We start from the raw sequence: 26,167 nt of genomic DNA on the forward strand, positions 1-26,167 counted from the left end.
AAAAAAAAATAGAAACCCACCCGAGTGTCTGTGTAACTGAAGTATCGAAATTGTTCATCAGCTGCACTAATTGTTGCCAGGTAAGGTCTGTGAGCATGTAAAGGTGGCAGAGAAGAGAGCAGCCTTGCTCAGCGACAAGTGATCTACAAGAGAGAGAGTACAAGAGAGTGTTGTGAGATCAGCACCCAGGGGAGACTGTGTTGTAGCCTGTGTTCTCATCATGTCGTTTGTAACTAGAGCCCGACCGATAAAGGATTTTTAAGGCCGATACCGATACAAATATTTGGTGATTTAAAAATCCGATATTCCGATATATCGATATATTGGCCGATATATATATATATATATATATTAAATCCAGAAACGCATAACAAAACATACAACAGATTTCCGTAACATTGGTTATTTGTAGTTATTTATGAGTCCTCACTGAAATAATATGATAATGCAGTTTAAAAATAAACTTGTTTGTTTTATTGTCACAACAGAACAGAGGAACATCAAAATTACTAGCTAATTCTGTTTCACTCTCGGCTTACATGTAACAGCAGCAAAACTGGACATGGTAGTCACAAATTTTGTCACGCTTATTTGAGTTAAGAGAACTGATGGGGATGTTCTTTTAATTGTTATTCAAGCAATGTATTTCTCGTGACAGTTGCCTTATTACCATGAACACACTTCAACGATGATCTCAGTCTTGGATAACTGGTGTGCTCTGCCCGACTGGCTGGATCAGCTGGTTGTAGGGTTTGTGGCGTTCTAAACACAGGTGTTGCCAACAGGGACTTTGTAGAGTGTCCTCTGGTGGACAAACTATGCAACGCCAACACTCATAACATGGTTGAAGGGTGTTTCGTCCGTTTTTATTTTATTTTTGAAATATTTATTTATCGGCCATTATAAATGCCTATACCGATAATTTGGAAAATGCCTAATATCGGCCAGCCGATATATCAGTCGGGCTCTATTTGTAACCAAGACTGATACTCACATATTCAAGTATAAACAACATTGCAACAAGTAAAAAAACTAATCCCCCCATATCAAACAGCAACTTTGTTGTTCAAGAAGCAGCATTGAACCAGTGGGATTGATTTCACTTTGTTAGACAGGCAACAGTTACATTTTGTTAAGCTTTTAGGAAGCCCACAAAGTATAAAGGTGGATATTTAAAGTCTTCAGGCCTTCAAAAATAAGTTTGGGTTGAATATGAGGGCAAATCAGAAGCCCTGAGAGGCAGGTGAGTTATGGTTTTTTTTTGATGATCCATTTTCTAATTCTGATCAAAATGATTTTCTCTCCTGTGTTTATGATTTGCGATCCGGTGGGAAAAAAGTTTTACTAGGATACATTTCTATTCTAAGCTAAATTCTTTTTTTCTTTTTTCATCAAAAATATTTTGGGTTTTGTGATTTTAACAGATGGAAAAAAATACCCAAGTAGTGCTCGCTGCAGAACCACGAAGGTGGAGCTGCACCAGAGTTAGCCCCGCCCACCAGAGTCAGCCCCGCCAACTTTTTTTTTTCTTTTTTTAAACTTCATTGCAAACGAATGAATTTATCGTGCAAATAATCATTTTCTTTAATGTTTGGTTTTTATTGAAAATACTTTTTCAAAAAAAACAAGAGTTAAACACAAACAACCCTTGTTTTTTTTTCTTTTTTTAGAACTTTTTTTCACATACAAAACAAGCTTACAAATCAATATGCATTTCACATATTCTATGCCGGGGGGGGACTGGTGTCCCATGGCCTGTTTCCCCTTCTGTTGTCTGGAAAAAACATAACCTCGGCTCAAGATACAGTAGACTGCTGAAACAGTTTCAGGCAATCAATATTATTATTGAACTAATAATAACAACTATATTTATTATTTTCTTAGTATGCATTATTGATTAAATATCTCGGGGTACCAGTCTTGTTCTGGTAACAGTATTACTTTGTGTGTTGCATTGTCCTCCGGGTCTTCATTTGTCTCAGCAGCATCACCACTGGCAGTGGCACTCTCTTTGGTCATGAACATTTCTCTGTCTGTCTGTCTGAAAGAGATGCCATTTTGCCACACTTTTGTGCAAGCACAACTGTCTGGGTTTGGCACATGGGCAGTGCCATGACCTCTTTTTCATGTCGAAGGCCACCATTACCCTCCCCAGTCTGCTGTAGCATGACACTTTCGGCTCAAATACTGATAGGAATTTTTTTGAGGAAGGCCCTCCAACCGTGACATCAACAGAGAGAGGAACCCCTGCAGCAGCAGATGCTCTCTGGAGGTTCAAGCAGCTCTGTTTCCTCGCATCCCCAAATATTTTGGCAGTCACTATGTCTGACAGCACCTCCTCTTCCAGAATTATGGGGGGTGTGTCTGATCTGGGGGAAAAGGTCAATGATTTTATATGGATGCATTCGTATGGCGGAATTCCACTCCTCACTGCAAATTCCAAATTTGTATTGCAATCATCCAATTCACAAATTTGTTTTTGGCTTGTACCCCAGGTTTTTTTCTGTACATGTATTGGTGAGCTTGGTTTGAAGAATGATTTGTCGACTGCAAAGATGCCATATGTAGCATCAATGCACTGACATGACAGGTGCCGTGTCTCTGAAATCTGTATACCTTTTGGCCTGTGTTTTCTATTAATATGCACCTGCAAGTTCTTTTTATTTAATGTGATGCCGCAGTGGTTGCAAATCACTTTCACCTGCTGGCGGACCTTTAATCGTCCTGATGATGACGACGACGGTGCTGCCTGTGCTGCTGGTGGAGGAGGAGGTGCTGCCTGTGCTGCTGGTGGAGGAGGAGGTGCTGCCTGTGCTGCTGGTGGAGGAGGAGGTGCTGTCTGTGCTGGTGGTGGAGGAGGAGGAGGTGCTGTCTGTGCTGCTGGTGGAGGAAGAGGTGCTGCCTCTGCTGCTGGTGGAGGAGGAGGTGCTGTCTGTGCTGGTGGTGGAGGAGGAGGTGCTGTCTGTGCTGGTGGTGGAGGAGGAGGAGGTGCTGTCTGTGCTGCTGGTGGAGGAAGAGGTGCTGCCTCTGCTGCTGGTGGAGGAGGAGGTGCTGTCTGTGCTGGTGGTGGAGGAGGAGGTGCTGTCTGTGCTGGTGGTGGAGGAGGAGGAGGTGCTGTCTGTGCTGCTGCTGATGGGGAAGGTGGTGGTAACTTGTCCTTACAATTACCGAGATGTTTGATGACAGCCATTCTCCGGAGTATAGTTGACGGACAATAACAACAATGAAAATGTGCTGTTTCCCTGCAGCCCAGGTTGCATTTCACGATGACAAAATCTAAAATGGAAAAAAGAACAGATTTGATAAACTGTCTTGTGTACAGTGATGCTTCATGCAAAGTAGCACAACAGACTTCACCCCATACCAGCCCTAACTACGTGAATTTCAAGAGTAGGGAACTGACTTGAGAAACTTGAAATAATGCCTACATACCTTCATGTTTTACAGCAATGCTCACGTGATTTTCTACGTGGTATCTGACCTTGTAAAAATCGGCAAATGCCGTTTTACAAAAAGTGCAGTGAAAGCTGCTGCAACACTCGCTGCATCGCTTGAGAGACAGAAGGGGATCCTGCCCTCTCCTCAGTATTGTCTGATGCATCTGTGCAGGTCAAACACACACAAGCGCACATTTTCAATATGAAAAAAAGTTACTATACGTTCTCATAATACACACACTGAGCACAATTTTATTTTATTTTGTTTTTTTAGTGCTTATCAAGTGCACTGGGAAAGTCTAGCATGTACCGTAATTACCGAGTGTAATTACCGCCGAATTTACCGCACATAAACGTTTAAAAAAATAACGTAATGCTTACGTCGACATAATGACATATGTCTTGGAAAACATTTTAAACACTTAATAATTATGTTTGTAGAAGCCAAAATGTGCATCTATTTTGAATTGTTTTCTTTTGTTTAGGCAGTGCACATTATTATTATTTATCTTATTATTCCTGGTAAGAGGAAGTGGGTGTGGTCCCACATTATTTTCACCTGCGTGGTTTGTCGGCGTCGCATTAGACAAAGAAGGTTGAGCGAGGCCCTATATTTTTTCTTTGACCGCAATTTCCATTTAATTTTGATCATAATTTCTGTTAATAAAGTCAACAAACACAGCTCGAACTGGATTATGGTTTTTCATTCAGCGAGTCATAGTAAGGAGCCTGCTTGCCTCTCAGCGGACTATTTTATGAATTAAATAAGCCGCTACATCTTAGTCAAAGAAAAAATAGTAACTTCTCGGCACGGACAGAATTTGGATCGCATCGGCAAGCGCAGCGGAGTTTTTTGGAATGAATGAACACTGGATTATATTGACTTTTCGCTCTCCGGAAGGAAGGATGGAGGAGACGCACTGACTGATGCCGAGGCGAAGACTTTCAGCAGCAGCGCATCACGGCCATGGGAAGCGGTAGGCTGTTTTAATTCCCTCTGTGTATATTGAAAGTTTGAACACAGTCGGAGGAGCTGTCGCTTGTCCATTGGGGACTGTTGGTTGGCCTGCGCTGCGCGTCTTTGGAAAGTTTGGAGCTGGTTTGACTGCTTGATACGCGTTGACTGCCGTGCTCTGTTGAAATGGAAAATGCAATGGAAAATCGTACTGACGACCGTTAAGCTGTTGTGAATGCGGTTTATCAGTGAAGTGTTTTGCTGTGTTTGTGGATGAAACTCGCATATTGGAAAATGCAAAATGAGTGACACTAAAGGAGTGGACGAAGTGGATGAGAGGAGACCAGTCAAGCTTACAGCTAAGGCTTTGGCTTGCAAAATTGAAAGTCTTCAGAAGGAACGACAAACAAATGTGAAAAAAATTAAAGAGATTATAAAGGAAATTAAAGAGCTCATGAAAAATGATGAAAATGCAAAGGACGTGCAATTCACATTGGAGAAATTGACTCACCTGTACAAAAATGCAAAGGACGCACATGAGTCAGTTATTGTATTGCTTCCTCGAAAGGAACAGGAAACCCAGAGTGACTGGTTTAAACATGTAACAAAATACAAGACAGATATTATGGAAGATGCGAAACAATGGCTGTTTGAAACTGGAAGGCCGTTTCCTCAAACAGGTCCCGTGACTACAGAACTAACAATGGCTGCAGATACAGATATTTCTCCCACTTCACCTGAGGCACCTGTTGAATTAAAAGAAACAATTGCCCACATTGACCAATATGACATTCCCTTACGTCAACCGAACATTAAGGCAACATCTGATGTACAAGATGAAATACAGCCAAGTGACAGTGTGTCAAATATTGGAAGCAGAAGAAGCAAGAAAAGTTCATCTGGCTCAAGCTCCAAAATTTCAAGTACAGCATCATCTGCACATTTAAAGGCCCAAGCTGAAATGGCTGCTCTTATTGTACGACAAAACCTGTTGAAGGACAAGCACATCTTGGAGGAACAGGAGGAACAGCTGAGGAGGAAAAAGGAACAACTGGAACTGGAAGCAAACATTGCTGCTACTATGGCCAAAATGAAAGTATTAAGTGCTACAAAAGGATCCAGTGTACGAAGTAACCTTTCAAAAGTGTCTGATGGTATGGAATCATATTTTGAGAGAGGACAACAACAAAAGAAACCAGTTGATGTTGAAACAGATACTGATACTTTTGAACCCCAGATACTTGGCCTACATACACATGGACAAAGACCCTTAAAGCACAGTGTATGTGATCCACAATCAACAAAGATAACAGGTACGGACAGAGCTGCAAGGCAAATCCAATCTTTCACCGCAGGTCCCTCGACGCTTCAACTAAGCACCAGGAATCCAAGTGAACATGCACATGTGATATCTCCAACTACATTACCTGTCTCAAGTAATGGTGACCAGAACAATATATTCTCTGTCTTGGAAAAGCAAAATGAAATCACTGCATTATTAGTCCAACAACAGTGCCTGTCTTCCATGCCCAAGAAGGATATTCAAGTTTTTGACGGTGACCCACTTCAGTACCAAACATTCATTAAATCCTTTGAACACAGTATTGAAAACAATAACAACAATCCCAGAGACTGTCTTTATTATCTGGAACAATACACAAGAGGACAGCCAAGAGAACTAGTAAGGAGTTGCTTACATATGACCTCTGACAGAGGATTCAGGAAAGCTAAATCTTTACTTCAGGAGCATTTTGGACATGAGCATAAAATTGCTACAGCTTACATGGAGAAGGCTCTATCATGGTCATCAATAAAACCAGATGACACAAAGGCTCTACAGGCATACACTCTTTTTCTAAGAGGATGTTGCAACGCCATGGAGGATGTCAGCTACATGCATGAGCTTGACATGCCCGCTAATATGCTAGCCATCATAAAGAAAATGCCTTACCGGCTGAGGGATAAATGGAGAACTGTGGCCTGTGATCTCCAGGAGAAAAACAATCAAAAAGCTACCTTTAAAGACATGGTGGATTTCCTGGAAAGGCAAGTAAAAATCATAACAGATCCACTATTTGGGGACATCAAGGATGCAACGAGCCAAAATGGAAGGAGGTCCAAGACACAGCCTCATTCAAGGATAAAAGGAAATATCTTTGCCACGACTGCGACGGTTGCAGAAAAGACAATTGGAGGAACAAAGGAAAACTCACCTGTGGATAGGAGTTGTTTGTTCTGTGGAGGTGGACATGCTTTGGAGAAGTGTCCACAGTTGGAAAAAAGGGCACATAGTGAGAAAATCACTTTCCTGAAAGAAAATGGAGTTTGTTTTGGCTGTCTGTGTAAGGGACATATCAGCAAAGACTGCAGGAAGAGACTCGGTTGCGATATATGCAGTTTAAAGCATCCTAAAATGCTGCATATCCACCAGAGAAGGAAGAACATGGACAAAGAGCAGGCAGAAACAAAGAAAGGGGCTAAAGACACCGCCGTAGCCTCTGTTCAGACAAGTGGTCTTAGTGGGGCCGGTGAAGACAACTGCAAGCTCTCAATAGTGCCTGTACAAGTTAAAGCAAAAAAAGGAAACATGACTGTGCATACTTATGCTTTTCTCGATCCAGGTAGCACTGCATCATTTTGCACAGTAGGATTAATGAATAAGCTTAATCTTCAGGGAAAGAGATCAAGTATTCTATTGCAAACTATGGGACAAAGGAAAGTGGTTGAAACTAACATCGTTTCTGGCCTTGAAGTCGGTGGACTGGACAGCAATGATTTTTGTGATCTGCCAAGCATATACACTCAGAAAATTATGCCTGTGAACAAAGGAAACATCCCACATCAGAATGATATTGATAAGTGGCCTCATATGACTGATGTTCATCTGCCTGAAATCAACTCTGAGATAGAGTTGCTAATTGGATCAGATGTACCAAAGGCTCTGGAACCTCTTGATGTAATACGCAGTGTGGGAGACGGACCTTATGCTGTCAAAACCAGGCTTGGTTGGACGGTGAATGGCCCTTTAGGAGGAAGAAATTATGTTCAAGAGAAGTCTGTGATAAATGTGAACAGGATAGCAGTCATGAAGCTCGATGAGCTGTGGGAACAACAATTCAAGACTGACTTTCCTGAATGCATCAGGGATGCCCAAGAACCCTCAAAGGAAGATCAACAATTCTTGGATTTAGTTTCAAAATCTGCCCAACTAATCAATGGTCATTATTGCATTGCATTACCTTTAAAGGAGAGGAAAATCCACATGCCTGACAATAGAAGTGTTGCAGAACAACGAACACTAAACCTAAAGAAAAGATTTAGAAGAGATTCTACCTTTCATTTGGACTACAACAACTTCATGTCAGACATGTTATCTAAAGGTTATGCAGAGATGGTGCCAGGTGATGTCTTGGAACGCAGTGATGGCAGGAAATGGTATCTGCCACACCATGGAGTTTGGCATCCACAAAAGAAAAAACTTCGAGTGGTGTTTGACTGTGGAGCGACATTTCAGGGAGTTTCATTGAATTCTCAGCTCCTACAGGGGCCAGACCTGACCAGTACTTTGATAGGAGTCTTAACTAGATTCCGTAAAGAACCTGTCGTCATCACTGCAGACATCGAAGCAATGTTCCACCAGGTGAAAGTACCAAATGAAGACCGTGACCTTTTACGGTTCCTATGGTGGCCTGATGGAGACTACAGTCAGAACATGGTGGAATGTAGAATGACAGTGCATTTATTTGGAGCCACTTCATCTCCAAGTTGTGCGAACTTTGCCCTTCGGAAATGCGCTGAGGACAATATGGATCAATTCAGCCCGCAAGCCGTAGACACCATCATGAACAACTTTTATGTTGATGACTGCCTTGCCTCAGCAGCTTCAGGAGAGAATGCAATAGCTCTTTATCAGGACCTACGAGCAATTTGTTTCAAGGGAGGCTTTCTACTTACCAAATGGATAAGCAACAATCGTCATGTGTTGGCTGCCATACCTGAAACAGAGAGAGCAAAAGAAATGAAAAATCTGGATTTGGACAGTGGCAATCTTCCTGTGGAGAGAGTGTTAGGTGTTCAATGGTGTGTTCAATCCGATGTCTTCAAGTTCAAAATCATCCTTAAAGACAGACCTCTCACCAGACGGGGGATTCTTTCAATAGTCAGTTCAGTATATGATCCCCTAGGAATATTGGCACCTGTAGTCCTGACTGCCAAGAAGATCCTGCAAGATTTGTGTCGGAAAAGGATTGGTTGGGATGATACAATACCAGACTCCATCGTACAGAAATGGCTGAGTTGGATTCAAGAGCTTCATAAATTGGAGGACTTTAAGGTTGACAGATGCCTTAAACCTAAGAACTTTGGAACAGTGACATCCGCGCAACTGCATCATTTTGCTGATGCATGTGAGGACGGATATGGAACTGTTAGCTATCTGCTACTGCACAACAAGCACGACCAGGCACATTGTGGGTTCATAATGGGGAAGGCAAGAGTGGCTCCATTAAAACCAGCCACCATTCCCCGAATGGAGTTAACTGCTGCTACCATGGCGAGCAGAATGGACACAATGTGGAGAAAAGAGCTGCAGATGAAGCTAGCAGAATCCGTATTTTGGACCGATAGCACCTCTGTTCTCAAATACATCAACAATAAGACCACAAGGTTCCGAACTTTTGTAGCCAACAGAATCTCTGAAATTACCAAAGTCTCACATCCATCACAGTGGAGATATGTGAACACAGCTAACAACCCAGCAGATTTGGCCTCCCGAGGTTTACCAGTTATGTCTTTTCTAAAGAAAGAAATTTGGATATCTGGACCTCAGTTTCTTCTTCTGCCTCCAGGAGAGTGGCCTCAAAATCCTGATGGACTAGAAGAAATCTCACCAAAAGACTCTGAAGTCAGGAGCATAACCATCAATGCTACTCAGGCAAAGGCAAATGAAATAGATCCAATAACCCGTCTAATCCACCATTTCTCATCCTGGACTGATTTGAAAAGAGCAGTAGCATGGATTCTCAAAGTTAAGAGAACGCTTCTACATCATAGCAGAAAACGGAAACAAGCACATGGTGCTCATGCTCAGCTTCATCCAGATAGCACCCACCAAGAAAATCTGCAACGAAAGAAAACAGGAAATGGTGAGGCTCAGGAAAACAGTGGACTCACAGTTGAAGAACTGGCTTATGCTGAGATGGAGATTATTTGCTTTTGCCAGAGAAAAAGATTTGCAGATGAAATCTCAAGTCTGAAGAAAGGAATGAATGTGAAGAGGACAAGCCACATTCATAAACTCAACCCCATTCTGGAAAATGATGTATTGAGAGTTGGTGGGCGACTTAGCAGGGCAGCAATGCCAGAAGAGATGAAACATCCTGTTATACTGGCCAAAGAGTTTCATATTTCTGAACTAATTCTTCGACATGTTCATGAAGAGGTGGGTCATGGTGGTCGCAACCATATGCTAGCGAGACTACGTCAGAAATATTGGATTCCTGGTGCCACCGTATCAATCAGGAAAATTGTGTCAAAGTGCGTTGTTTGTCGGCGTTTAAATGCTACTCCCGGACAACAGCAGATGGCAGACTTACCACTGGACAGAGTCTCTCCTGATGAACCCCCCTTCACATATGTTGGCGTTGACTATTTTGGGCCCTTTGGAGTGAAACGTGGACGGACTGTTGTGAAGCGCTATGGTGTCATCTTCACATGTTTAGCTATAAGAGCAGTTCACATTGAAGTGGCATCATCACTGGACACAGATTCTTTCATCCACGCCCTCCGCCGTTTTATAGCCAGACGTGGTCAAGTGAAAGAGCTACGATCCGACAATGGCACCAATTTTGTGGGAGCTCAACGTGAGATGAGGGAGTCGATTAAAAGCTGGAATCAAGATCAGATTCATAATACTCTGCTCCAAAAGGGAATCAACTGGATCTTCCATCCCCCTGCTGGCTCACACCACGGAGGTGTATGGGAAAGATTGATTAGATCAGTGCGAAAGGTTCTTAATTCCACCCTAAATGTGCAAAACCTTGATGAGGAGGGTCTTCACACAGTTTTATGTGAAGTTGAAGCCATTCTTAACAGTCGTCCTATCACCAAGGCCTCCACAGATCTGAATGACCTTGAAGCACTTACCCCGAATCACCTTCTGCTTCTTAAGACCACACCATCACTGCCACCAGGACAGTTTCAGAGAGAAGACATATATGCTCGCCGCAGGTGGAGACAAGTTCAGTATATGTCAGATTTGTTCTGGAAAAGATGGACAAAAGAATATCTTCCCCAACTGCAGGAACGACAGAAATGGTCTAACATCAGACGCAACTTCACACCAGGAGACATCGTGATCATCGTGGACGACTCTGCACCTCGAAACTCCTGGCTAACTGGCAAAATCGTCGAGACCATCATGGACAAAAAGGGGCTTGTGCGTCATGTTCAGGTCAAGACCAAGACCGGCTTCCTGAACAGACCCATCAACAAGATCTGTCTTCTATTGGAAGCAGAGGATTTTTTGGCGAATCCCAATTGACCTTTTTTATTGACCCCTGACATTGACCTTACCAACCGCACAAATTAGACTATGGACTTGATTAATTAAGAGTGAGGTGGTGAAGACCACTCCTCTTATAAGACTGATAAACTCTGTCCATATGAAAGAAGAAAGAAGATCTACACAAAATATTGAAATATTGTGTGTTAGAATTTTGTGAGCATTTAATTGTAATTATTATTTGAAATATAATAATTAGGGGCCGGTATTGTAGAAGCCAAAATGTGCATCTATTTTGAATTGTTTTCTTTTGTTTAGGCAGTGCACATTATTATTATTTATCTTATTATTCCTGGTAAGAGGAAGTGGGTGTGGTCCCACATTATTTTCACCTGCGTGGTTTGTCGGCGTCGCATTAGACAAAGAAGGTTGAGCGAGGCCCTATATTTTTTCTTTGACCGCAATTTCCATTTAATTTTGATCATAATTTCTGTTAATAAAGTCAACAAACACAGCTCGAACTGGATTATGGTTTTTCATTCAGCGAGTCATAGTAAGGAGCCTGCTTGCCTCTCAGCGGACTATTTTATGAATTAAATAAGCCGCTACAATGTTTATGTTACGTTGGGTTACTTACAGCCATTAAGTTGAAGTCCAATCACTTGCTCACAACTCTTCAATCCAGCGACTACTACCACTTGCCTCCACTTGGGGCAGGCTGGCTGTGGAAGTCTATCAACGGGCGGGCCTGCACCGACTAGGGGCGGGGCTGACTGGTGCAGCTCCACCTTTGCGGTTACGCAGCGAGCACCCTCCCAAAAAATAACAAACTTAGAAAGATTATCCTGACATAACCTTTTTTCCCCACCAGATCGTTAGTCATAAAAACAGGAGAGAAAATCATTTAGATCATTTCAGACTTGAATTAAAATGGATGTCTCACTTGCCCCTCAGGACTTGGACTGTGGGCCAGTTATTCAAGTTATGAAAGCTTTAGGTGTAATGGAAGGATTGAGATCAGGGGAAGAAATATCACAGAATACAGTCAATTATAAAGTCAGTCTGTCTGTGGAATATTTCCACTAATACAGACAGATTTGTCACTCAAAGTGTAAAAAGTAGCTGCCAGGGTCTGTCCGCTGCTGCACCGCGCCGCTGACTTCATATCCGCCCGCAGCGTGTCGTGCTTCCTGCCTTGGCGAGGGAGGGGACGGTGCTGACGGCTGGGAGGACGAGAGGAAAGACGAGAAAGCCTTTGGGAAGATAAAGAGAGTGGGGAACGGCCCGGGTTTCCACCGTCCGTCGGGAAATAAACACCACATTTTTCAGTAGCTGCTGGATTTGTCATCGAATCGGCGCCGAAAATGTCGACCAGTCGTCAGTATAGCCAGAGCAGGGCCATCCCGACCAGGACGGTGTTGATCAACGACACAACGCAGCTACCTCATGATTATTGCACCACCCCTGGAGGCACTTTATTCTCTACCACTCCCGGAGGTAAGAGGATGCCCCTTCTGCCGTATCATATGTTTAATTAAAATGTATGATAATGATGTTTCTGTGCTGTTTGTGCTCTCACCGATCCGCTGAGCTAACTGTTGCTGCCACAGGCCTAACGTTAGCCTGCTGCCTTGTCATCCCTATCAAAACAAAAACAAAGCTTAGTCCCGCCCCTGTGCTCCGAGGCTGCTGCCTGATTGGCTGGTCTGCAGCGCAGAGATTGTGATGGATGCATTGTTATCTGTGTGTTATTGTGTTTGAAAGAAAAAGGCGAAAAAGCCACCCATGTCAGATAGGAGTGTGACAGCCAGTAGCTTTACAGCAAATACTGCACATCAGCTGTGTGGCATATTGTTAGAAGTCATTTCAATCTTTCATTTGAGTCTGAATAAGGAAGTGGAATAAATCTAGCAAGGATACTGTACACATTTAACTGCATGACTGAGATATGTTATCTTGACACAGTGGTGCTGACATGCCTTAAATCTGTGTAGAAACTGCATATGAATTAAATAAAGCCTTGTTTGCCAAGAGATTTTGTTTGGTATCCATTAGAGGTTAATTGTTGCTTGCAATTAGGGGTAGACTGATTATCTATCGGTATCTAATTTTTTTTGTCATTGCCAATAAAATAAACAAATTTAAAATGTGCTACTTTGGCTCTGTTGCATCATCCACTCACACAATGCCGTCAATTTTCTACCATGATATACCTTAAAACAGGTATACTGCTGCAACTCTACGCCAACAAACAGTCCAATATTTAGTTTCCTACTATATAAAACAGCATATTTTCACATTAGAGGAGTTAAAGCCAAAGGATTTCTTGGAATTTTTGCTTGAAAAACGGCTGAAAAAGATTAATTATCATCATAACAAGTTTTCTGTCAATCGACTAATCATTTCAGCTCTAAATGAGATAGACCTGTTGTTTCAGTATATTAGGATAAATGTCATTTAAAGCAGTTGTTTCTGAATTGTGAACATAGAGCCATTGTAAGGGGGCCCACATAATCAGGCGCAATTATTGCATAATTGCCTGATCGTAATTATTTAATCAGATCACAATCACTTTGCAAAATTGATAGAATATTTTCCATTCACCTGTTTCAATACAGCTGGATGAAACAAGCAGAAATGTCATATTTCCATCACTATTACCATCATTTGAGGTTTGACTGGTGCTCTTTCAATGACATTTCACTGCGTTTCCTTTTTTGCTATTGTTTAACGACACCTGAGTGGATAATAAGCGCCAACAGCTTTTTATCTGAAGGCACAGAACAAGAAACACATTGTTGCAGAGGGCGCACACATGCAAACTGTTTGATTAAAAATAATAAGTCATCAATCACCATTATTTGTTGACACTTAACCGTCAACTATATTTTCATGGTCATGACAGCCCTGCCATGAAGTGAAACTAGAGTTGGAACAGCCTGTAATCACAGCAGACATTTAAACCTGACAGGTGTTGCTGATGAAAATTTACTGCTACATTGCACTGCAGTAATGTCTGGATGCAAGCCATCGTTATCGTATCATCGTTACCTGTGCTCTTCTGGCATGACTGGCACGTCAAAATGTCTGATATGTAAAAGGTCAGTGAATCTGATTATAGTGGGGGATAAACAGGTGCAAAAGTCAGCAAGGCTATTGAGATTGATGTTCACCAGATTTTTGCCAAAGTACGAGATTTATGAAAGAAAATTCATGGAGCTCACTAAGCATCTTGTCAGTCAAATGCAAACCATGGAGAAGACTGTCTTTCTCGTACTGTCAGAATAGCAGGAGAAACAAACATGTAGTTAAACTAATTTAATAAGTATACCGCTTCATAGGTTTTCTTGGCTTCCTCAATGCGGCGTGTCAAAAAAAGTTTGGTGACGACTGAGTTTTAAGTGGGTGCAGTCATCCTAGCTGCTTCAACTTTTTTTTTGGAAATTTGATGGCCATCTTATTTTGGACATGTTTTTTTATTGTCAAAGCCGTGCACCCACTACAGACTGAAACAACACATTTGATTGTACCATAGCATGCAAATAACCCAACCTTTATATGTGTCCTGCTGCAGGAACCCGGATCATCTATGACCGTAAGTTCCTACTGGACAGGCGCAATTCTCCCATTGCCCAGACTCCCCCAGCTCACCTGCCTGTCATCCCTGGAGTGACCAGCCAAAATGTCCTGAGAGAGAACCAGAAGAATGAAGCCAACAACCACATCAACCATGATGGGAAGCCCACAAACGGTAACATTTATGGGGCTGTGGGATGTGACAAAAATGTCATACCCCAGTATAGTTAATTTCATGTCAAAGATATCAATACATATCACAAGCTAGCACACTTCCTGTTACTTCCTGTTACTGTAATGTATAAATAGTTGTTGCAAAATGACCAAATGAAAAGGCCTGTTTTTAAAATAAAATTTTGAAGTAAACACGAATTAAAGGTACTTAAACAAAACATTGGCCTAAAAGCAGGGCTGACATGAGTGCTTTGAAGCTACTGCAGTTGCCATGGTAATTAACAAAGCTTCGGGTTTCGAAGAGGAAGGAGATGTTGCTCTGGCTGCACTGAAGAAGAGGCAAAAGGAAATGGAGCTCTTCTATGGCGTTTATTAGTCTCAAAACCAGCACACATTAACATAAGCAGACATGCAGTCCTGTGAGCACAGGGCTGTGACCAACATGAGCTCAACACTCCCTTATCAACTTGACTTTGGAATGGAATAGACAGTGGCTGATGTCTCCTCCCCTGTCCTCATCTCTCATTAGACTTATAGCTACACTAGCAATAGCGAAGTGTATATGTAAAAAGTAGATCGCTGATGAAGCTTTGAATAGTCGTGGGAAAGTCGTGGCCATTTGTATGGTTTTCTGGTCCATATCAGACTTTTCGGCTGTAGCTCAGGAGGTAGAGCAGGTCGTCTAGTAGATGGAAGGTGGCTGGTTCGAATCCCCGGCTCCTCCAACTGCAAGTTGAAGTATCTTTGAGCAAAATACTAAACCCCAAATTGCTCCTGATGAGCAGTTGGCACCTTGCATGGCAGCCCCTGCCTTCAGTGCATGACTGTGTGTTGAATGGGTGAATGTGACAAGTGTTGTAAAGCACTTTGAGCTGTCTGTAGACTGGAAAAGCGCTATAGAAATGCAAGTCCATTTACCATTCATACCCAAACCACGTCCATGTGACAGAAGTAGCCCCTCATTTAGTTCCAAGCTCCGTGTTTTATCTTGGCTGGTCAGAGTCCTTCTCCTGTTTGGAATTACCCGTTTTTGTGTTGCGTTCACTCTGCGGAAAAATGCCAAGGATCCTCCAATGACCAAAAATATTGTTGATGAAGGTTCTCAGTCATCCAGACCAAAAATAGAGCAGTTCATTTGCATCAAGCACATATCAAAAAGACAGTTTTCCATCATCAAACAATGTATATAATCATATCACACAGCCCTGAAGATTGAGTAACCTTTTATAGTAGGAATTGTTTTATTAATATAGTCACCAAACTAGGGTTGCAACGGTATGTGATCTTCATGGTACAATAACCATGTCAGAAAATTCACAGTTTCAAAATATCATGTTAAACAGTATTACACAAAAGAATGACCGAAAAAGAATACAAATAGAAAGGTTTTTTTGGTGGAACAAACGCTTTATTACAATTTAACAAAATACTGTGTCCTGACAGACATGAGATCTGAAATAAACTTTAAATTAAAAAATGTGAACAATATCATAACAATCCATTTTTTTCTTCACTATTTACTGCTGCAGCCTTATTCCAAACCCTCTCTTCCCAAACATTTGACAAACACACCCTCTGATGTCGTTGTTATTCCACTTAATAACTGCCATTTTACTAAAACCTGTTCTAGACGTGTCTCAACTCCTTTCTGGCTTTTTCTTTTGTTTTACAGGTGACGATGCTCAGTTTGAAATGGACATCTAACAGACTGGGAACCTCACCAGCAAAAGCAAATGACCTGGCATCACACGTGCCAGTGGCTTGGCTTGTAGAAACCAATGTTGTGAGCCCTCATGGCAGCCATCTTCTTTAGCTCTCTGTCTCGCTGCTGGATGTAATGTGTGTAAACCATGGGGATTCAGTGTATCATACATACAGGTACAATGTGGCCAACTCTGGAGAACTAGGTTCATTTGTATAGACTTCAGTGTTTAACAGTCGCTGTACAAATGAACAACCACACAGCAAGGGTGCAGGCCTGAATACTATGTACCCAGACACATTGTCCAGTATGTGGATCGCAGTGCTCATCTTAAAGCTTTCTGTGAGTCAGGATCTTTAACAGAGCACACCGTAAACTGATCATATTCCAAGTTAAATTGGGGGAGGAGGTGGTAATTTCGAGTACTGGCCTTAGAATCAGTCAAAAGCTTTGATATTCATCACAGTCTTTGGTTTTGAAGACCCATGTTTAGCATGTTATTTAAATGATTTTTATTTCTTTTTTGGAACTACTTGAAAAGCTCCACAATCTATTATCGGTTGTTTGGTCTGTTTTTAGTTTCCCGTGATGGTATGTAAAGGGATGCTGTGTTTTTATTTTGCAGTTAGGTGAGCATTTAATGCCATTCCAAGATTTTAGTTTCCTTTACCGACACAAGCCTGTGTGAGTTTCCGATTTTCAGGGGAAAACTTTTGTTGTTTTTTTATTTTAGGCCGTAATTTAAATTATTTTGTAATAATCAAATGATTGTATTTCCCACAGAGCTATTTATAAATTCGGCAGGCTTTTCACTAGGTTTAACAATATCAAGCCACTTGATTCATCACTATTGTGACCTTGCTATATAAGTCTATTCACACATTTCTCTACTGCAAGGAAAAGTTTCTCTGTTCAGATTTAATGGTCACTTTGACTCAGCTGGTTTTGTTTTGGCGGGAGGTTTGTCTTCAATTTGATAACTCTAGAAAAGGTGTCAATGGTTAATATCCCAATTTACAATTTTTGTGGTAAAATACAAGAAGACTTTTGAAAAAACTTGAAATAATCCAGATGTTTTATATGCATTTTATTTTTGAATACAGTTTTAGTATTGATGGTATTTGTTCGGGTAAGAGCGCTGTCAAGCCTTTGAATGAGATAAAAGTGTCAAGGAACCAGAAGACATTGTTTGCATCAGGCTTGGTAGATGCTGTCCCTTAATCTACAAACCTGTCCCCAGTGTCCTTAATCCACGTAACATTACCTTATTGTTTTCATGTGTCATGTGTGCCCATGCCTTACTTTGAATCAAATGCAACGACAAACTGGGTTCCTTGTCATCAATTTGTACTTTCCAACAGATGTTTATTTTTTCACTGCAACATCGAACAGGTAACATTGTACTTGGCAATTGAGCAAAAGAAGAACTTTTATGTTTTATTTTTTTCGACATCACTTCCTTTTCCTCAAGCAGCTGTGAAGTTTGAAAGTGTGATAGGGATATTTCATTTTGGGATTCTGAAGTTAAGATGGCAACGTGGTTATTTAGTCCCAATATTTACTTTTTTTTTACACCACCATCATAGTCCTGTCTGCTAAGTAGCAGCTCTGAAGTTGGCAAACAAACCACCTTAAATTACTTTTATTTTTCATTCATACCATACGTTTGTTCATCTGTATGACTGGAACCACTGAATGGCTGAAATGATGTCTATCAAAGGTTTTATTTTTTTCTTTCTGGCTTTGTAATGAATTCAGGCCATGTTTTGTTGACAAACACATAAAGGGGGTTGCTTGAACCCAATTTGCATTGCACATTTTTTGGCGATAAGAGTACAGCATCATAATTCAGTTTGCAGACTTTATTTCAGATCAGTTTGGTTTGACAATGAGGGCTTAACATTGTGTGTTGACAGAGATTTGAAACAAACTTACTGTAACTTTCTGTTCTGATTTCAAATAACTTTATTTTAAATGAAACTCCAATGCCAGTGGACACTGTTGCTGCAAGATCAATAAAGTTCCGTAACAAAGAAAATAAGTCGTTATGTTTTTAATGGCCGCTGTGCTCACTGTTTCAGTAAGGAGCAGGAATCTTTCATGTTCGTTTTTCACCACTATGTCTTTTAGTCTCAGTAACACTGATTCATGCTTTTTCCAGAGTGGAGCCACATCTGAAATGTCACGTTACAAGTACTCATTAACAATCTAAAAAATAAAACCTCTTTGTAAACATTCTGTTTGTACCCCCTAGTTTTCTCGTTCATGGGCCTTTTTAGACAGCTTACTGTTAAAAAGAAAAGCGTTTAGGTTGGTATACATAACCCACTGTCCTCTAAAGCAGTTGTGCCCAAACTTTCTCCCTGGGAGGGCCAGACGTGAAACTAATGTCGTTTTTCCATATACAACTGCCAGCCTGGCTCTACTCGGTTTGACTAAATGGTGGGCCATGTGCCAAAAGCAAACACCTATTGTACTGTATGTATCCTTAATATGTACAATAGTACTAAAGGATCCTGCGTTGCCTTAATTCCCTCAGTTCCTTTGCAAAATGTCACTCTGCAGGCTGTGGTCAGATTAAATGAGGGATCCTACATATTTAAAGAGCATTTTAACCTTAAAATAAATAAAACCATATAAACCTTTTACATTAATTTATTTATGTATTTATGGGGAGAAAAATAACTTGCAGGCCAAATTGAACCTTATTGCAAGCCAATCTTGGCCAGCAGGCCCCACTCTGGGGCAGCCCTCTATAGTAATAATAACACTTAATAAACAACTTCTACTTCATCCTCTTATGAACAATCTTTTTAATGTGCACATCCAAGCTTGGACTCGTAGCAGGGCAAAAATATCAACTGCCACAGGGCTCCAAATATAAAAAAGCGGTCTCAGACATCCCAGGTTTGCTGCATTTCAACTGGTTTTGGTTTGGTGATTGCACTTTTTAAGGATTTTACACCACTGAAGTACAAAATCATCTGTCCTGCAGATGGCCACTGTGTCAACATTTAGTTTTAAGTGCTTTATTATTGCATTAAAACTACATTCTAAACTAACATACAGTGTATTGTACGGAAGCCGGGAACGGCCATGGATTTTTCTTCTTTTTATGCACTGTTATCTCGTGATAACGACTTATTATCTTGTTATCTCGATATAACAAATATTGTTTTCTCGTGATAACGAATTAATTATTTCGTTATCTCGATATAACAGAGTTCGGTAAAGTTAGAAATATATTCACAGATTCGAACTTCCTAGATCAATAACACATAAGTGAAACATTGTTAAAACACAAACGACGACTCTTCACTACTGTGGTAAGGTAGACAACGAGCTACAACCGCATTTTCATCAAAACAAGCGCTCCTCCAGGCTGGACAAATAACATTGGTCTCTATGGTCAGCCGTCTGTGAGACGAGGGCGCAGGGACTGTAGTGCAACCCTTAAAAAGAGATGCTACAAAAAATATTATTCAGTGTAGTGTCACCAAAATCACTCCACACATCAATGGTCTCCTGCTGGTTATACTACAAGTTATACTTAGTTTGGACAAATGTGGTTTGGCATAATTTTGAGGAATTTCTGGAGGCAAATTTTCAATGGAATCTGAAGCATTGAGTATTGAAAATGTCTTACCTCATCATAGTGGCTTTGCAGTAAAACTGAAAACTGTAAAAGTTGCTCCTGATTGGCTGGTGACTTAGTCACCCAATGCATCCTTCATTTGATTGGTTCAAAGGCAGTGGCCATGAGACAGCCATGACATTATACAGTTGTAGTATAACCAACAGGGAGACCCCTGGTTTGAACTAATTTTGGTGACACTACACTGAATAAGAGTCAAGTTATTGAATATTATTCAATTCCCCAAAATTATGCAGAAGCACATTTGTCCAAACTAACAGTTGTAGTATAGCCAGTAGGAGACCATTGATGTGTGGAGTGATTTTGGTGACACTACACTGAATAATAGTGAAGTTACTGAATATTAGTAGCATCTCTTTTCGGGGTTGCACTTTGTAGATGGTCCCTACGCCCTTGTCTCACAGACGGCTGACCATAGATCGTGATAACGAAATAATTAATTTGTTATCACGAGAAAACAATATGTGTTATATCGAGATAACGAGATAATAAGTCGTTATCACGAGATAACAGTGCATAAAAAGAAGAAAAATCCATGGCCGTTCTCTGCTTCCGTATTAGGCTATTGTGTTCACATGGTGCATATTCTTAAATAACACTGTGTTAAACAAGCAAGAACCAACTGTAACCCAAGGGCCAGGTAGAGCACTACTGGTTGGTTAAGAAGCTGCCATGGACAACCTGTTGCGTGCAATGTAGCCTAAGCTACTTAAATGTGCAATATGGAAGAATTTTAGTCAAAAATATAAATAAGGAAAGAAATTACCAACAGAATGTAAAGAGTGAATGTATGCATTGTGTTGCGCAATCTTAAGTTAGCATGCTAACCAGCTAGCCCGGGATCCCTCCGTCCAAGGCTCCTTTAGTACAGTAGCAGTGTAAACACCAACAATCCCCTGGTGCACTGATCTCCCCTTCCGTACAGCTAGCTGCAAAGCTAACTGAGCTAACTGGCTAATGACAGCTACAGTTAGAAGCAGTTAGCAGTTACTCTGGTGATATCCTGCCCCCCGTTTGTTTTGAGGATGAATTTGTGGCTGAATGTTACATGTTGTACCATTAATAGGGACATTATTTGGTATATTTTCATAACTACAGCGTACTTCTGTAGTTTTGTTATTATTGCCAGTTAGCTACTTTATACTGTGGTCATGGTGTGGTGCTGTATGAGTGACGTCTAGTGGACTAAACAGTAACCGCAGCTGGTGTTTCCCTAAATGTCAGTTTACCTCCTGCATGTATAGTTTACCTACAGTGTTTTACTATTTAAACCTCCTCCGCCTGTGTGTATACTTAAAAGTGTGTACGTGTTTCAGAGCTGACAGCATGAACGCTGGAGGGAAAAAAATGCTTTGATGCCGAAAAAATATATCAGGCTTTGCATAATGCGCTAATGTTTTAGGCTTCTTCTTTATGTAACGCATTTCAAATACAATAGCTGAATATTACGTGTATTGACACAAACATTAAATAATTTCACCGAGTTTTTTATTTTTTAGTTACGTTTTTACATCAGGCAATGCAAGTACGTGCCCACTCATTTTTCTGCAGGCATTAATCCGGTCGCCTGCTGGTCCTTCCTCCTTTTCTACGTCCCTGAGCAAGGCCGGCGTCAAGATGGTGAGTCTTGTGGCAAAAATACTAGTAAAATCCGTTCAACATCGAAGCCATCCGTGCATCGACATACATTTCATGCCCATCAAATGATCGTTTAAGTCTCCCTTATAGTAAAATATAAATATTGATGTGGTACGACGGTATATGAGTGGAAATACAGCGGCTCCATCCCAATGCTATGCTGATTGTGTTTCTACCCGGACGTGATACACACTGACTTTACCTGTTTGGGGTTAGCTTGTACAGTTACAACAATGTGTTTTTATTTCTTTTTTAACTCTACAGCATACGCTAAAGCTACACGGTTGTTCAAAGACACACTGTAGTATTTAGAGGTATAAACAAGTAGTTATTAATGAACATGAAGTGATGGGTCCTAGCGGCTAACGTTAGCATATGCTACACTGCCAAGTTAGACATGGCAGGGCCCTCGTGAAGTGAGAAAGCATGTTATGTTACAACAGTACTGCCCAACTTTAACAACTGGCACACAGTTGTTGTAAAAACAGGCCATATTTAGGCTGCAGAAGCATGTGAGTTTTCAGGTAAGCGAGCTGGCTTAGCCAATGTGATGGCAGAGAAGTTGACAGTGTTGTGATACAGTGTAGAGATACCTTTGCAATAAAATGCTAGGACGTTTTGATTTAGTGTTCAGACTGCACATGTAGTAGTTGTGTATGTTGTGGTAATGATGATCATCTACCTTCTCCCATCTTTAGAATGACACAGTAACAGTCAGGACCCGCAAGTTCATGACGAACAGGCTGCTTCAGAGGAAGCAAATGGTAAGGTTTTCAACTCCCCTGCACTGTTCATTGTGTTGACACCATCATGAACTTATTTTCCTGTTTTACACTAATTTATTCTCTGCCTGTCCTCTGTGTAGGTCGTCGATGTCCTGCATCCCGGCAAGGCCACAGTCCCCAAGACTGAAATCAGGGAGAAACTTGCAAAGATGTACAAGACCACCCCTGACGTTGTGTTCGTCTTTGGCTTCAGGACTCAGTTTGGTGGTGGCAAGACAACAGGCTTTGCCATGGTTTACGACTCCCTAGACTACGCCAAGAAGAATGAGCCCAAACACAGACTGGCCAGAGTGAGTTTTGGGTCTACGTCAGTGCTTTGATGGCTTTATTCACAATGACCAGAGAGCTTGTTTTGTGTTATGAGTGGAAGGCATCCTTTTTTTCCCACTCATCTTACATATGTCTTGTGGGGCCTTAAATGCAGTTTAATGGGATACAGCTTTTGACTGAAGGCCTTTGCTAATATTGTAGAGTCTCTAAACTCTCATGAGTGCTCATGTACCACATTGCCTGTACAGCATGCTATGTAGTTTGCAGAAGGCAGAAGAGCAGCACATGGAAGTTGGTTAGAATGACGGGTACAGTTGAAAGGTGTGATGGTATTGAAAGCTGCACCAGAAAATGAAAGTTGATCATCCATAATTGTCATCAGAAACTGCATACTAATTTGGAAGCTGTTTGAGTAATTTACTGAAATGTAGATATGTGCACAGTTCAAGTTATTTTATTAATATCAATAATTAATCACAAGAAGCAAAAGTGTATTACAACTATAAGGGGTAATAGTTGTAATACACATTTTTTGCTTCTTGTCATAGAACTTCATTCTTGTGATATAGTACAGTATGATTACTAACGTATTAAGTATACTCTGGTAAAATCAAACATGTTCATTTGTGTTCCTCAGCATGGTCTCTATGAGAAAAAGAAGACCTCAAGGAAACAGCGTAAGGAACGCAAGAACAGAATGAAGAAAGTACGAGGCATCAAGAAGGCCAGTGTGGGCGCTGCTGGCAAAAAGGTATAGTGACTGTTTTATATACTTGGTGCCAAGTGAATATCACTAACCATGTATACAGTGTCCTCTTGGTCCCGTACAGAAAATTAAACTAAGTGTTCCCGTCATAGTATGTCATAGGGAAAGGGATTGTCTTTCCTAATGTGTTGTTAATGGGAAGTCATCATTTAATCTAATGCACTTGATTCTTTGATTTCATTGCACACCTATTCTTTTCCAACCCTGCTAATCTTTGTTTTCCACAACTCTTTTACTGTTATAATTTTCTTTTGTCATCTTTCCAATCTTATCAAATGTTCTTCTGGAACTGTAGAAGGTAAATGTTGTTCATACATAGACTAACTGCAGTGTGCAGATAATCCAGGAGTTATAGATACAAGCTAACTCCTCCCTTTACACCATCACCTACCCACCTGAGAGCCTTGATGCTTTTCCCTCTGGATGTACATGATGCATCCATGATGCATCTGATATGAAAGGATTTGACCCACCAGTGATTCCTTGTATTAATACTAATGACTACAAGTTTAAACTGAGAACTAATAGTGTTGTACACCCTATTGTTGAAACCTAATTGCAATGCGAGGAGATCCCACAGCTCATAATGGACAGTACTTTAAAAATCCAGTACTAATCAGTGAAATCCCCCAGTGTAGTGTTTGTTTCAATCAAACCCTGCATACTCCTGTCCAGTCACTGGCCTAAAGTTACCAAGAATGGATCTCTGAATTTCAAAACTTAGTTGGACTATTTTTAATACTTTACTGTTGCAGCCACCTGTGTTTTAAAACATCAATGATGTCCAACGACGTCTAGCTTGCTTTTCATTGGCTTGGATCTAAATGTGGAACATGACCTGTGTAGGACATTCACTACACATCCATTCAGAGATCTTTTCTTTTCCATGTTTAAATTTCAACATGTTAACATTATTTTTGTTCCATCTTTTGTTCTTGATTTTGCTTCCCATGGATTTCTTTTGCAGAAATGAAGTGTCAGTGTGCAGGTATATAGAAGCAGAAAAGGCATGGTGTGCCATTGTGTTGCACACCATAAGCTGATAAAGCAGTGCCATGCATGTCACACCCTACTTTCCCCTGCAGTTTTCCTTCCCATGTCGTTTCAAAATCCCTGCTAATAGGTTTTCCCCTGCCTACCCCACTCCTTTGTACCACTGTCTCTGATAAGACAGGTATATCCATTAGGCTCTGACCACCCTGGCTTACTTTAAACCACTTCAACAACACTTCATCTGTAGTTTATAGAAGCAGAAGTTGGGTGTAGGATCTTAGTTTCCTTAGTGTATTGAGTGTGGGGCAGCTAAACTAAAATCCTGCCACTGTATGAATTTCTCACTTTCTTCTCGGTTTTTTCTTAAAACGTCTTAAACAAGTGATAACTGTTTTTTTCATGAAAAAATTAAAACTCGTATGATGTCGTCTGAAAATACTGTATACCTTTGTTGTGTTACTCTTTAACTTTAACTTTTGCTTGTATTGTCAAAGTTATTATTTTATCTCATCTTATTTCTGCTCTTGTACTAATTTTGCTTTTATCTCCCTACAGTGAGCCCGGACATCCAGGGAGGGTCTCCATGCTCAAGATGTTCTTGTATATTGTCATCAAATAAATTTGGAAAAAATCTGAAAATATGTGGTCTTTCGGTATATTTATTCAAACTACTTTCTGATGCCTATATTTTGAGTTGAGCTCATATCTTGACTGTCAAACAAGTCTGACAGTGTTTCTGTAAAAATGCTTGTTTGTGTGAGTGATGGCTATCCACAAACGGCTTATATGGCTTTAGATCAAATCAAATTTTATTTGTATAGCCCAAATTCACAAATCACAGTTTGCCTCAGAGGGCTTTACAATCTGCACAGAGACGACACCCTCTGTCCTTCGACCCTCGATTCGAGTGAGGAAAAACTTGCCCCAAAAAAAAGGCCCTTTTAACAGGGAAAAAAAATGCGGAAGAAACCTCAGGGAGAGCCACAGAGGAGGGATCCCTCTCCCAGGACGGACAGACGTGCAATAGATGTCGCATGTACAGAGCAGATCAACGAGATCACAATGTATTCAATTATAAGCGATGGTTGACAGGAGTGAAAGTACACAAAGATGTATTACAGCAATAATGATGAAATGCACATGGAAATGTGATTACTAGTGATAACAGTAGTAGTTGTATTGCATTTTTAAGGAAACTAGGGTTGTTTCCAGTACAAAGTATACTATTCACAACAAGTAATTACTTTCACCAAAGAGGTTGTTTTTATCATGTCCCTTTTTCTTGTTGGTTTGTTGGTGGGATTACACAAAAATAATGAATGAAGTTGGATAGAAAATGGGTCTCTGCCCATCAAAAGTTAACTTTTGATATTCTCAGGGAATAATGCATGGATCTTGATGGGGGAAAAAAATCAGGTGTGTTAAGGTGCCTGGTATCTATGAGCGATTACAATTTCATTTAGATCTGGTGATTTTAAATTATGGTTCAGCAGTTATGGGTAGTTTTAAAATTTAGAGTGATACAAGCGATAAAGTTTGGTGTTTGATTGAGTTTAAGGGGACTGTTGGACCTTGATGGAGGTATGCACTCTAGTGAGTGCCGTTTTAGTTTGGTCTTGATTGTGCAATTTGACTGAAATACTGTATTAAACATGAACTTTGATAGTGACATCTAGTGGTTTTTTAATGACATTACCTCAAAGCAGCCAAATTA

General features: G+C 40.8%; 3 protein-coding genes and 1 long non-coding RNA gene across 6 annotated transcripts; 3 read left to right on the top strand and 1 right to left on the bottom strand.

Moving 5' to 3' along the window:
• Nucleotides 1-446: 446 nt before the first annotated feature.
• On the top strand, nt 447-3,321 carry LOC311270468 (uncharacterized protein). 2 transcript variants are annotated; one of them, XM_084375365.1, is made up of 3 exons: nt 447-1,243; nt 2,682-3,048; nt 3,112-3,321. In XM_084375365.1, exons 2-3 carry the CDS (start codon nt 2,728-2,730, stop codon nt 3,178-3,180), a joined length of 390 nt encoding a protein of 129 aa, XP_084231491.1. In that variant the 5' UTR covers nt 447-1,243; nt 2,682-2,727; the 3' UTR covers nt 3,181-3,321. The 2 variants fall into 2 exon arrangements, with proteins under 2 accessions (XP_084231491.1, XP_084231490.1); XM_084375364.1 differs by having other exon boundaries at nt 2,682-3,321.
• Nucleotides 3,141-11,985, bottom strand: LOC311270470. Its single transcript, XR_014624263.1, has 3 exons — nt 11,532-11,985; nt 3,433-3,601; nt 3,141-3,276 (listed from the first exon to the last, which is right to left on the bottom strand). It is a non-coding gene; the product is annotated as an uncharacterized lncRNA (long non-coding RNA).
• A 124-nt stretch (nt 11,986-12,109) lies between these two features.
• Nucleotides 12,110-18,404, top strand: eif4ebp2 (eukaryotic translation initiation factor 4E binding protein 2). The gene is made up of 3 exons (XM_084375366.1): nt 12,110-12,391; nt 14,469-14,645; nt 16,317-18,404. Exons 1-3 carry the CDS (start codon nt 12,259-12,261, stop codon nt 16,346-16,348), a joined length of 342 nt encoding a protein of 113 aa, XP_084231492.1. The 5' UTR covers nt 12,110-12,258; the 3' UTR covers nt 16,349-18,404.
• A 3,129-nt stretch (nt 18,405-21,533) lies between these two features.
• On the top strand, nt 21,534-25,094 carry rps24 (ribosomal protein S24; the record flags this gene model as incomplete). Of its 2 annotated transcripts, XM_084375250.1 has the most annotated exons (5): nt 21,534-21,621; nt 22,338-22,403; nt 22,505-22,714; nt 23,332-23,445; nt 25,009-25,094. In XM_084375250.1, exons 1-5 carry the CDS (start codon nt 21,619-21,621, stop codon nt 25,009-25,011), a joined length of 396 nt encoding a protein of 131 aa, XP_084231376.1. In that variant the 5' UTR covers nt 21,534-21,618. The 2 variants fall into 2 exon arrangements, with proteins under 2 accessions (XP_084231376.1, XP_084231375.1); XM_084375249.1 differs by lacking the exon at nt 25,009-25,094 and having other exon boundaries at nt 23,332-23,451.
• Nucleotides 25,095-26,167: the final 1,073 nt, after the last annotated feature.

The sequence above is a fragment of the Pagrus pagrus genome (genome assembly GCF_965226575.1).
Source record: "Pagrus pagrus genome assembly, chromosome: 15".
Lineage (NCBI taxonomy): Eukaryota > Metazoa > Chordata > Actinopteri > Spariformes > Sparidae > Pagrus > Pagrus pagrus.

Coding starts and splice junctions, on each gene's coding strand:
- LOC311270468 (XM_084375364.1), top strand. CDS start 2,728: ATGATGACGACGACGGTGCTGCCTGTGCTGCTGGTGGAGGAGGAGGTG.
- eif4ebp2 (XM_084375366.1), top strand. CDS start 12,259: ATGTCGACCAGTCGTCAGTATAGCCAGAGCAGGGCCATCCCGACCAGG. Junction 12,392..14,468: donor ATTCTCTACCACTCCCGGAG/GTAAGAGGATGC, acceptor GTCCTGCTGCAG/GAACCCGGATCATCTATGAC. Junction 14,646..16,316: donor TGATGGGAAGCCCACAAACG/GTAACATTTATG, acceptor TTTGTTTTACAG/GTGACGATGCTCAGTTTGAA.